Raw genomic sequence first — 14,358 nt, forward strand, 5'->3', positions numbered from 1 at the left:
AGAGAAAAATATCTGGCCTATTTTAGTTATTACTTAGTTACGTACGATGCTGTTGCACTGTATAAAAGGCTATTTTATGTTAAGTGTCCGAGACGAAAGTTATATCTTCAAAAGTTTAGAACAAATGAAATATTTCATTGCAAATATTTGATACTATATTTTTAATACAAATTCTTTTTTTTTCAGTCATCAGTCAATAGATGTCACCATACTAAAGTTGTTTTTCATAAAATTTAGAGTATTGATTTACTGAATATTTTCATACAAATTAGTTCCGATAACAATACTATATAAATTTATTATATAAAGAGATGTTAGTCACAAAATTAAAAAAAACACTTTCTGTAAGATAAAATAATTATTCAATACAGAGTCATCTTTGAAGTAGCCATTTCCAATTTCCAACAAAATTTCAAAAATTTGTTTCAAGTCGTGTGCTATAAAACTTAATGAGGCTTAAAGCAGAAAGGGAAAATATATAATATAAAATAAAATTGTACCTGGTAGAAGAAAGTATTAGTAGTCAAATGAAGAGAAATATAATTTTAAACAAACGTTGCTTGCAGTGGAGAAATATGTTTTTAGCATATATTTTCCCTTAATTGCTATATTTCTTTAGGAAAATAAACTATACAACTTGTAGTAAAAATGAACTCTTATCGTAAATATTTTCAGAAAGAAGTACTAAAAATTGCGAATGGATGAATTTCTAGAATCATTAAACATCTTTGTAACTCTATCAGTGAGTTAAAATTTCCGAATAATTTTAAAAATAGATGATCGGAAATTCTCTTCCACGAATTTTGTTCAAAAGAATATAATTGCCTCGAAATGTCTACATAAGTGAAATAAAATATAAATTTTAATTGGCTATCTGTCTGTTCTACTATCACAGTTTTTTGCAGAAATAACTTCTACTCAGGTTAGAATTTCAACCAGCTTAGAAGATCGAGAACCAATATTTTTTGTAATTCGTATGGCAGTTAAAAATTCGTGTGATCATTTGAAGTTTAAAGTGAAATAACACATTATCATGAATTACTGCCCAGTCAATTTTTATAATTTTTTATAATCTATTTTTTTTAACTTGAATCTCGCAAATTAAATAGAATTGTTTTTAGAAGGAAAAAATAGAATAGAAGGAAAAGTAAAAGGAAGAGGGAAGCAATTTACTTTTATCATTAAATATATACTACATGTTTACAAGTATGATGTTTAAATGGACAATATTACTATTGTATCATAGAAATTTAGAATTGGTATTACTCATCTCTATATTTCGAATAATCAAGTGAGTTAAAAACCACATTTCCATCCCCGACGATTGGTTCTGTTTTGCCAGTCTGTATTTCATTTGAAAGCCCCTGATCCCTAAATGTCTTAATAGATGTTGTCTACGCCCTAGCATCCTTCATTTTTCAAAAAGAAACTTCTTTTCTATTTTTTAAAACAAACGTTTCCACTCTTAATTATGCAATATTCAGGACTGTAAACCTCTGGGTTTAATGGCGATTTCGCTAGATTTCCTTTCCTTTCAGACCTTTTGGCATTTACATTTCTCATAAAGTTCTTCTGTACCGGTTTTTGCTTTCCATCATTAAGAGATATCGCAAACGTAAACCTACAGCTGAAATTTCGTCAATTTCATTTTCTATTAATCTTGCCTTTAATTTAGAGTAATATAAGAGTAATAGAGTAATTCATTCAGCGTAGTTCATTAAAGTTGGTTGATATTGTAAAATTAATTTTATTGAAATGGTTGGAGCAAGGCTGGTTGTAGAAAATTTATAGTAAATATAAAAATAAATATAAAAAGTTAAATAAAAAAATTTAAAAAATTATGTCAACCATTCAGCTAATACAACATATAAAAGAAAAATTTAATATTTATTTTAAATATTTTATCATTAACTATTTTAAATTTAATATTTTATTTCCCTTTCTTAAGATAAATTTCATTTCTGTTCAATTTTCTAGATCTGCATTACATAGATATACCTTCCTTAACGAGTATCTCTCATTAACAAGTAATTGCATTAACAGCAATGGAAATTATTTTTAAAAAATTGCTCTTTTAACGAGCCCTGATTCGCAAAACATGACAAGGAAACATCATGGCGTCCCATGCAGGATTGGTTCGGACCTCGGGTATCTGTGTTGAAGGCTTAATTGATTTCTTATTTCTGCATTGAAGAAACCTTGAACAGATAGCGTTGTCGAATGCGATTTCAATAAAATTGAACAAGTATATGTGATACCTTAATTGGCAAGATTACGATTCTGGCGAGGAATATAGGATTAAGTGAAGGATAGCAATGACATCGATGTAAAAGATATAGCCAGAACTTCTGAAGAGATTTTGAAACTGCATTCTTTGGTGCAATTAAATGCTGATGATGAGGTTTGGGCAGTTATGGAGGAAATAGTAGGATGAAAAACCTTCCAGTGAAATAAGAAAGATGCTAAAATAATGGGAAACCTTATCAAGTTAATTTGAAATAAATCCCTTGTTCAAAACTTAATGCCCACTTTTTCCTCATGAATATTATTTTAAGTATCAAACTGTGGCACAAAGCCATGTTGTTTTAACAGCATTATAACTGACTTGTTTATTGTCTAATGAAGTCAAGTTCCATGATATTATAGTGCAATTAAAAATGTAATTGCTTGGAAAAACTACCTTCTATTTTTATACTATACTGTATTATAACTATACCATACTATACTATACTATAACTATACCATACTATACTAAACTATAACTATACCATACTATACTATACTATAACTATACCATACTATACTATACTATAACATTACTTTCTTGTTTCTCGTGTATACTGCATTGATTTTAAACAAAATCCTCCTTTTTGAACTTCCATCAAGGATGATAATATTACGACTAAATATTTGATGGAATGATAGGAACGGTTAAAACTTCATTTCAATGATGAAATATATTGTTAAAAATTCAGCAAAATTAAATACTTTATAAAAACTGCTAATATTCAGGGAAAATGCACGAAAACTGATTTGGTATTATTAAAGAAAAAAATTTAAATTAAATTTTTTAGCAGTAAGAATATTGGGAGTTCTTTCTCCTCAAAAAACATCAACTTTAGGTTAATTTTTAATTAATTAAAATTTAAAATCATTCACTTCGAGCTGCAAACACAAGATACGCATGTGCCAAGATATGCATGCCAATTTGGTAGATTTAAGTTCAATAGTCTGTGCTATGAGTGTCAATATATATATTTATCTTTATTTATAGTACACATTTGCTAAAGCTACATACAGTTCTTTTAGGTGTAAGAAGTCAGCTATTTTTTAAATTATTGTACTCACCAGCAAGATTTTCGAAGTTTATCTTTTACGGGCATATCTTCCTTCTTTGCAGTTTCTTGTTGGGTGAGATAGTTGTCAGCACATTTCCGGTATTCCGCACTCAAATTTCGGTAGCAGCTGGCATGAAGCAAATATTCTGAAAACAAATTGGAACAGATATTAAGTAATTAATACATTCTTAAAGCAATAGTATCGAAATAAAGCTATTAACAGTAAGAGACATTACAACAAAAAAAGTAGAATTAAGCCGTAAATCAGACGATTTTGTAATGGGAAGATAAACTGTTTTCAGTAATTGAAGTTCTGTGTCTTTCTACCATCTGGCGAAAGCTCAGGAAGCTATCGGATTCTATAATGAGCGTTTGCCACTTTTAGAAAAAATGAACTTAAAAAAGGAACATGAGATATTTGATGTAAGAGGCGTGTTAGGGAGTTAACACTTTCCCAAAGATTTTAAGACACTCTTGTAATGAAATTTCAAAATGAAGATCCATTAACTACGAATTTATTGACTTTTTAACTGATTATTGTTTCTGATTTATTTATTAGATGTGTTAACTAAAGATTTTATAAAAACTAAACTAACTAAAGATTTTTTAAAGATCCATTAAAAACTCTTTAGTTAACACATCTAATAAATAGATCAGAAACAATACTCAGTTAAAAAGTCAATAAATTCGTAGTTAATGAAAACGATAAATATTATACAAATGGAATTTTTTGATGGACGTAATACGCATCACATCCTCTTTTACAAAAATTACACTTTATTTTTTAAGTTTATAATTAAGTTTGTATATAATAAGTATATTAAGTTTGTATATAATAAGTATATTAAGTTATTAATAAAATTAAAAATAAAGTTAAAGAAAAGTTAATTTAAGTTTTAGAAAAAAGTTAAGTTAAAAATAAGATAAGTATATTAAATTTGTATATAAGTTATTAAACTTTACAAAATTATGAAAAGTGACTTGTAAATAGAGTACAATGCATTCATATGGTGGTTTGTAATTAATCTATATAAATACTTTTAGAACTTACTGATGTATTTTAACAACTTTTTTATTCAAAAGAACTATTAGGTTGCTCAGAAAGAAATTTCGTTTTTATATGAAGTTGAAAGACGATTTTCCTATAGTGAATAAATATTTTATTGACATATATTGTCTATTCTGGTCCAATACTTTTTGCCCTCTTATTGGCAGTAGCATAATTACAAGCTCATACTTTTTTTTTTGTCAGCAAAAAAAATATTTAGGATTATTGGTCTCCTCATTTGAAGTAAAGGTTTTACCGTCTAAAATATTTTGTAGAGACTGAAACAAAGAATAATGAGAAGGTGCTGGAGCGGAGCAGTATATCCCATCCAAGTTGTAAAAAGTGTTGGTGAGTTTACAAACTTATATGAGGTATCGCATTATCTTTATGGAACGCTACGCCTTTTCTATTCATCAATTTTGGCCTTTCCTGCTTAAGTGAAGCTATAAAACTCAATCCTTTAAAATTCCTCAAAGCAGATAGCCTCACTTTTTTTTATGAATATCGACTTTCGAAATTCTTTGATCCGGTTCATCTTTTTTGTTCCATGATCTCTTTTGTTTAACATTGTTGTAGGTAGCCCATTTCTCGTCCCTAGAGATGATGTGCTATATAGAGAGATCCTCTATTGACGTTTGAGAAGCAAATCACAGACATCAATGCGACGGCACAAATTCTTTTCCGTAAAAACATGAGGAACCGACATGCCCAGCTTTGAGATTACACCTAGGCGTTTTAAATGATCTTGGAGAGTCGGATTCAATAAATTTAATCTCTCAGCGATCTCACGAGTTGTTATTCACCGGTTTGCATCAGTTAATGCCTTTATTGTGTCTTTATCATCTTCAATTGGCCTTTCAAAACGTGGTGCATCGAAATTGCCGGATCGAAATTCTGAAAACAAATTTTGACATTGGCATTCCATCAATACATCTTGTCCACACACATCGGAAAATTTCTTTCTTGTTTGAACAGCATTTTTACTTTTTTTAGAGTAAAAAGGCAAAATACGACGAAAATGCTGCTTTTTACTTTCCATATTTGAAAGGGCGCCAACCAAAATCTACCTTTCAGAATCAATCGAACGTTTTCGCAAGCAAGCTTTACTGTCAAAATATATAAGGATTATGCGGCTTAAGTGTGAAATTGGCTGTGAAAAAATTCCGTTAAGACCTCTGTTGGGAAAATTCGAAATTGCTTTCCGAATAATCTAATATATTTAAATTGGTCACAAATGCTTCTACTTCGGATATTTCATTTTAAAAAAGAGAATTATTTCTATGTAGCGATCGACTTTCATATATATGAAGAAGACTACAAAACTTTCTTTATTTTCTTTGCTTTATTTATATTCATAATATAGCAGACATTATTATCATATTCCTCAATATTGAAATCCTTGTTCTATATTGAAAGTAATTGAACGTAATTCCTCTATATTGAATAAAAAGTAATTGCTGCTCAAAAGCAACTAACGGCGTTCTTTTCTGTTTCAGTAAAGTAGTGCTTTGATTTAAAGAGACTTAGTGCAGAATAAAATACATCAAAAGCCTTTATGATGCTTAAAAGTATGGATCTCATTATTTAGTCTTTATGCAAGCTGCTTTTTATACAGAAATTAGAGCTACAATTGAAAGACGCCGTAAATAAATTTATGTATTTGAGCCTCCATAGAAGAATTTTAAAATTCTAAAAAAGCGAATTATTTATCGAACTATATGTGTTAAATTTCACTATTTAATCGAATCTTTTGAAAGCATTTTAATTTTGTTTTATTTGTATCGCCATTATTTAGAACTTATACCATTTGTGAAACTATTATAAATTGAACATATTAAAAATTACTTTAGATTTTTAACAATACTATGTTTTTTGTCTATTTATGTTAGATAATACATTGCTATAGAGTTACTGTATTTCATTTGTCTATCTTTAAAATACATAGCCTACATCATTTATTTTAAGCTCAGCATGCTTACATAAAAATAATAAAAATGCATGCAAATTACCATAAAACGAAATGATTATCAAAAAAAGACACCGAACAAATTGCAAAAAGAAAGAGATAAGACAAATTGAAGATCTCTGTCAATGCTACAAGAGCGCGAAGATGTCACCTCTTTATTAAGCAGGTATCTATTTACCAAGCAAATATATTGCGAGCTTTAAGTGAAACCAGAATATATATCTAAGATGCTTTAACTAAACAGAAGCAAACCACAAAAAAGCAATCGTAGACATATGATATAATTTATATTATTGAGTGAACATGTAGTATATGAAAACACTAAGAAAATATCAAAAAAATAAGTACTAAATATTATTATTTTATTTTATTTTATCTTTAACCGCTTAAACTGTTTTGCCCAAGTGCCCTACGTGCATCGATTTATCGAATTTTTATAGTTGTAAGCAAAACATAAACCATTCATAACGATTATAATTCAATATTAAAATTATTTCGAATACATAGATAAGTTAAGTATTCAATGGATTTCCATTTGAATTAAAATAAGAAAATATTCCCAAAATAGAAGGTATCCACTTATTAGATAGTAAAGAAAATAAAATAGTTAAGTGGTTAAGCAATAAAAATGGTTTGCAGTTTATTTATGCAAAATTATTTTATTCTAAAATTTTCAATTTTCATATAATTGTTGTTTGGAAGTAGTGTTAGCATTTCGAAATTGCTTTTTCAGTTAAAATTTTGAGATTACCTTTCATTATTCAAACAACCTTTCAATTAATCAACTTTGAAATTATTATTATTATTATTCCATTTTTCATAATTCAACTACCTTTCATTTGCTGCATTGCCTTCATCAGAAGTTGTATCATTCTTTAATTTGTCAACTAATTTACCCTTCACAGACATTCAGCCAAACAGTTCAGAATTAACATTTGGTAAGAGTACCAAACGACAAACTGATAATCAAAGATATTTCGAAAGGAGGAAGATTGACTTCAATTTTATTCCTTTTAAAAATAGTAATGCATTCTTTAGCTTCTAATGAAATAAAAGTACTCTTTGTCTAAATACTTCCAAACTAAGACATAGGCAAAATAAATCTAATCTAAATAAAATCTAAACCTTCAATAAAATCTAATGAGAAAGATAAATTTCAGTATACTATCATGATCATTAAGTATCATATAAGGTGACACAGGCAAAATTGCACACTAACCTTCAATTAAAATCTAATGAGAAAGATAAATTTCAGTATACTATCATGATCATTAAGTATCATATAAGGTGACACAGGCAAAATTGCACACTAACCTTCAATTAAAATCTAATGAGAAAGATAAATTTCAGTATACTATCATGATCATTAAGTATCATATAAGGTGACACAGGCAAAATTGCACACTAACCTTCAATTAAAATCTAATGAGAAAGATAAATTTCAGTATACTATCATGATCATTAAGTATCATATAAGGTGACACAGGCAAAATTGCACACTAACCTTCAATTAAAATCTAATGAGAAAGATAAATTTCAGTATACTATCATGATCATTAAGTATCATATAAGGTGACACAGGCAAAATTGCACACTAACCTTCAATTAAAATCTAATGAGAAAGATAAATTTCAGTATACTATCATGATCATTAAGTATCATATAAGGTGACACAGGCAAAATTGCACACTAACCTTCAATTAAAATCTAATGAGAAAGATAAATTTCAGTATACTATCATGATCATTAAGTATCATATAAGGTGACACAGGCAAAATTACACACTAACCTTCAATTAAAATCTAATGAGAAAGATAAATTTCAGTATACTATCATGATCATTAAGTATCATATAAGGTGACACAGGCAAAATTGCACACTAACCTTCAATTAAAATCTAATGAGAAAGATAAATTTCAGTATACTATCATGATCATTAAGTATCATACAAGGTGACACAGGCAAAATTGCACACTAACCTTCAATTAAAATCTAATGAGAAAGATAAATTTCAGTATACTATCATGATCATTAAGTATCATACAAGGTGACACAGGCAAAATTGAACACTAACTTTCAATTAAATTTAATGAGAAAGATAAATTTTCATTATACTATCATGATCATTAAGTATCATATAAGGTGACACAGGCAAAATTGCACACTAAACTTCAATTAAAATCTAATGAGAAAGATAAATTTCAGTATACTATCATATTCAATAAGTATCATACAAGGTGTCCCATAAGGCATTCAGCGTTTAATATTTACAGATTCGGATAGAACACACCAAGTATTTTGATGTATAACTCGTAGGTCCCCCTAATATAGCGTCATAGTCTAATTACCCACATATTATACATCAAAATACTCGTCTTAACGGGTTCTATCCGAATTTGTAAATATTAGACGCTACATACCTTTCGAGACACCCTGTACATACTGATTCATAGAAAGAAATATATAACTAGAAAACGTACATCTCTGAGCTAAATTAGCAATCATTAGGAGAAAATATCAATTTGAAAAACATTCTTTATGAGTAATAACTTGTATCAAATGACATTTATCCTGTTTTAAAATTCTGCTTGTAACATAATTTTAGAATCTTAAATCATAGATTAAGAATCATAGAATTATTAGATTATTTTTGTCTTTGTTTCCGTAATAAGGAAAAAAGACATTTATTTATATATTTTTGCATGTGTTTTCGACTCCTACAAGCATTAGTCTATTTATTCCCTGTATATTTTCTTTTTTTGTTTCCTAGAATTGCTTTAGAGCTTTTGCGTAATATACATTTATATTTATAGAAATATCAGACAAATAGGCAGAAAGCAGACAATCGATAAATAAAGACATTATTTAGCAAAATATAGTTATCGTTCAAGAGAAATTGTTAGTACTCAAAGTACAATATTTTGTTTTTCAGCACCGAACTAAGATAGTCTTTAATTTATAAAGCATTTCTAGATCAGTTTCATTGAAATTGCATTTAAAAAATAAAAATTGCATTAAAACGAAACGATAAATAAGTTTAATATGAACTAATTTAATATTATCATATTCCAGGAGAAAATTTATGGAAATAATTTTAGTTTTGCTATAACATTATTTTATATATTTAAGCATTTCCAAACAATAAAAAGTGCGTTATAATGTGTAATTATACACTCGAAAAATCATCTAAATTCAACTTATCTCTGTAACACATTCATAGATTGAAAAATTCTCATAAAGTCTTATTTTAAATATAAGGTTACCTTTGACACTGTCTCCATTTCCTCATCAAATATTTAATCGCGTGATTTTTTTCAACTGTTAAAAAGTATTAAGAAATATTTTTTTCATTATTTGCATCCAGAATCAGAAAGTGAAGTATCATCACTGAAGGTGGCAACATGCAATTTGAAACAGATTATTTCGATAACTGAGTTTTTAATGCACAGTGCTGTCATGCACCTGGCTTTTAGTGGGGAGATGTATGAACACAACAAAATGAATAGGTGTAAGGTTATTAAAACAACACCGCTAAGTATATATACAATTTGTTGCTTAAAATTATTTTTGGAAGGAATTATGAACATCAAGAGATGCATAATTTTCATTGAAATTAAAAACAAGCAATTTCTCCAGCAACAAGCTGGAAGCGAAAGGTGGCAAATATTTTTATAAAACAGCTTATATTTAATCAAAGGCATAAGCTTTAATAAGTTAACATAATAATAATAAATACTGAAAAATGCACTTCCATTAGAAATAAGATTAAATGCGGATTTAGAAAGTTCACATTATTTTTCATAGTTTATCAGTAAAATACAACACTTTTTTTATATCTATCATTTCAAATAACACATTTTTTAACCTTAATCTCAAAATAATATCATATATACATAATATCATTAAAAGAACTCTCAAACAAATTTTAAGAATTGAATTCAACATCATTTAAAAGAGAAAAAAACTTAATGAAACTGTGGATTTCCATTAAAACGTTCAGAAAAATTATTAAAAAAAAATTTATGCGAGGCTTCATACAATTCCAAAAGGAGAGATAAGAAATGAAGACACAATTATCAATACATCATGACTCAGAAAATTCACAAGAATACCATACAAATATCGGAAAGTTGCGTTTATCTATTAGGCATCGTAAGTACAAAGAATTGTAGATAATTCTTTTTCCGCTCTTTTGTTACAAGAATTGTGTCATATTTTTCATCCAGAATCTTTCATCCATCTCCGATAAGAAGAAAGAACACGTCTAACAACATCAGTGGAATAAGAATGAGCAGAACATTAAATGGAACGGTAAAGGAAAGGTCAAGGATAGGAGAACCGTGGATTTTTCTTATCTCACATCTTTTTGCTGTTTTGCAATGTAAGAAAGCAGAGGTATATTCTCCTTTCGACTTACTCCTATACTTCTGCAATATGCCGTGTTCAATGTTTAACTTCGTTATATAATGAAACGAATAAAATATTTTCACTTTATATATTTTGTAGAAAAGCACCTTTTAGAATTCAATTGACCTTGTTTTTTTGGTCTGTGCCATTCACGAATGTAGAATCCCAATTTCTATTTTGGTCTTTAGCAATTGTGATAGATTTTTTTAATTTTTAATTTGACTGATTTATCGACATGCAAATGAAATTCAGCAAAAATAAAAATTAATTATGGAACTGTCAACTCCACATTTTATTTATATTTTTTTAATGTTCATTTGCAGAAAAGATAAATGAGCTGAAGTCTGCTGATTCATAATAGGTTCATTTCAATTGGAGATCAGATGTTGCTAATACTTTAATATGATTTTTTACTTTGAATTTGTCATTGCAATTTTTTTTTCAGTTAGATTATCACTTTTTAGTCCAAAGCAATTTTATTGGTTAGTTTTGATTTGATTGTCCATGAATATTATAGATAGAAAAGATCTCGCTGCAAAAAAAAAACTTTTAATGTTACTATATATTCACGTCTAATTTGTAAATAAATAAGGATATAAATTTGTAAATATAATATTATTTCTTATGTACTTTCATTAGTTAATTTGTGACAATTATATCTGAGATATCTTCACACTATAGTAGATTGTTTAGATAAGCACACCTTCGTATTCAAAAAGAAAATTTTATGCATGTGTGTTATGTGTTATGCATGTGTGTTATAATTCAAAAAGTAAATTTTATACCTCTATAAGACAGAATGTTAAGAACTAGAACTACATGGTGGTATGGTAGCTAAATATGGCACGCGTATACGTGGGACAATATTTTCAAAAAAATAAAATGTTTGAAAATTGCCGAGATTTTTAATATTTATTAATATGAAAAATAAATCTTTTACAATTGTTATTCATTGATCATGTACTATTTATTCAAAACAATATTTGCTACAATGGAAATAACTTTTTTAATGTTACATTAGAATTGTGATATTATTTTATTTATTTTTCTCCTAGATGAAAATTGTTTCCAATTGAATGATTTCCTATAACATATATTATTACTGGATTTATGAAAACCAATATAATCTATTTGGACATAAGTTTCAAGAATATAATACCATTTTAGTATTAAATTATTTTTATCACATTTTAATTTAAATAGTCTTCAAAGATGAAATTTAAATATTTTCCTTCGTTGCATAATTTTACGTTGAGCAAAAACATTTTAACTTCTAAGTAAATAAATAATTTCCTACGTGCCGGAATTAAATTAAAGCAAAATTTGAAAAAAAAATGTTGAATAAATTACATTTAAAGCATTTTATAAAAGTTTCTTTCTCGGTTTTAGAATGACTTTAATTTACTTTCAAGCTAGAAAATGAGCATACCCCAAGATAGCTTTATTAAAACATACCACTCAAGTAGCACGTCTCAGGATATTTTTTTCCATTATAAATGTTTGCGTAAAGAAGATAGAGCTAACAATTCTTCAGAAAAATATCTTCTATTTATAAAATGGCTCTGAAATTGTTAAACTAAATCTTCCTAGCGTAAAATAAAATTATGAAAAAATGTAAATGATGCCATTTATGAAGATATGTGTAAAAAATTTGCAAGAACATGCAGAATTAGTTTTGTTCTTTTCATTGTGCTGAACAAGAATATTATTTTTAGTTTTAATATATACTTGCTCATTTATCTGAAATATACTAAACCAATTTAAAATTAATGAATTTTAAAATAAAGCAGCTTTATAAATAGTCATTTTTTTTAGAAAGTTTCATCAGAAATTTTATTTATATTGGTTACATTTAGTGAAAGTATTTCATTTATTTCTTGAAACTATCAATAGATAATTCAATTGAATAATGTATTGATATTTAATTAAATATGAATAGAATTGAAATATCAGTACCAATCGAATCAATTGAAATATCAATGGATAATGAAAAATTATTATTCGTAAATTAATTCGTAACCAATTGTGTATGTATTTATAATTGCGAAAGAAAAGAATTATCAAATTTTATTATCCAACTCTTTTTTCTTTTGGAATTAAAAATTGTTGAACTCAGTATTCTGAAACGACATGCGTTATAAAAATGTTAGATATGAAAATTTTTCCTTCCTTTGAAAAGCTAAAGAATGTCGAAAACATTCTTCATCAAAGAATTTTTTCACCTGACTTAGAAGTTTTAATGGTTTTTAGATATCATAAAGCTACTAATTTTAACAAAGATATAGTTTTTGCCAAATTTATTTTAGCTTTTGAATACCAGAGAAGTAAAAAAATGAGAGATGTGTAAATATTGAATAGAGATGTCTTGCCTTGAATAGTACAAACAAAATATATTGTATATGGTATTTGGTAAGTCAAGTGTCAGTCTTCCAAATAAAGCCAAAACTTGTCAATCTAACTGGTAGGACAAAGTAAAAAAGTAAAGATCTTTACAGTGTCAGTCCTCCAAAATCGGAACTTTGCTGCTTAGTTACCCTGACAAAGCAATGTCAGTGAGGGAGGTCTCACTGAAATTTTCTCCCATACTCTACAGTGCGCGAAAAAAGTATAAGGACAACATGTAATTGCATGAAAATATGCTTTATTTCCATTTCCCCTAAATGAACTTTTTATATTTCTTACTTCTGTTGCATAATTTTGTGATAACACTTATATCACATAAAAAACATAATTTAGCTTTAAAATATTGATTTTATAAAATTTAACATTAAAGGAAATACGGAAAAAATTATAAGGACATGTTGTAAAATACTTAAAAAATGTTTCAATAATCAAGAAAACTACCTTTTTTTTCAATCACTTGAATAAGCCGAGAGGTCATAGATCCTGAAAGATCTTTTAAAATGTCCACAGATATTTTTTCCCAAACGTCTTTGATCGCGACGACAAGATCTTGTGTACATTGATACTGTGTGCCGTTTTTATAAACTTCTCGGGGTAGAAGTCCCCATAAGTTTTCGATTGGATTAAGATCGGGACTTCTCGCCAGCCAATCAAGTAAATTTACAGAATTAGCTTCAAACCAGAGTTTTGCACTCGTAGAAACGTGTATCGAAGCATTATCCTGCTGAAAAATACAGTCCCCTGAAGTAATTAGTGGCGCTTCAGGTAACAAACTTTCTCCTAACATATTAACATACTTGTCCGAATTCATTTCACGGTTGAAAAATACAATTGGAGTGGTTCCATTTGCCGCAAAAGCGCCCCATACCATAACCGAGCTACCACCATATTGACGCCTGGAAAACACTTCCTTGGTCTTTCGCAGATCATACCAAAAATAACGAAAACTATCAGGTCCATTAAGATTGAACTTTTTTTCGTCCGAAAAAATTACATCAGCCCACTTTTGACCAAGAGAAATGTATATTTTGGCAAATTAAACTCTTCTTTTCTTATGATGATTTGTAAGAGGGGGGCGTGACACTAATTTCCCATAAGAAACTTGAGGATGTTTATTCAAAACATTTTGAACAGTCCTTGTTGAGCATGATAAACTCAAATTTTGTTTAACTTCATTTGCGGTTTCTCTTTTCTCG

General features: G+C 28.0%; 1 protein-coding gene across 1 annotated transcript in view; it reads right to left on the reverse strand.

Annotated features, from left to right (window-relative positions):
- Positions 1-14,358, reverse strand: part of LOC129981938 (uncharacterized) — a 194,698-nt gene that overhangs the window by 24,198 nt on the left and 156,142 nt on the right. Inside the window, exon 4 of the mRNA XM_056093000.1 lies at positions 3,349-3,484. Within this exon, the coding sequence (XP_055948975.1) occupies positions 3,349-3,484 (136 nt within the window). The remainder of the gene's footprint in view (positions 1-3,348; positions 3,485-14,358) is intronic.

Source organism: Argiope bruennichi, chromosome 8 (genome assembly GCF_947563725.1).
Source record: "Argiope bruennichi chromosome 8, qqArgBrue1.1, whole genome shotgun sequence".
In the NCBI taxonomy this organism is placed as follows: domain Eukaryota; kingdom Metazoa; phylum Arthropoda; class Arachnida; order Araneae; family Araneidae; genus Argiope; species Argiope bruennichi.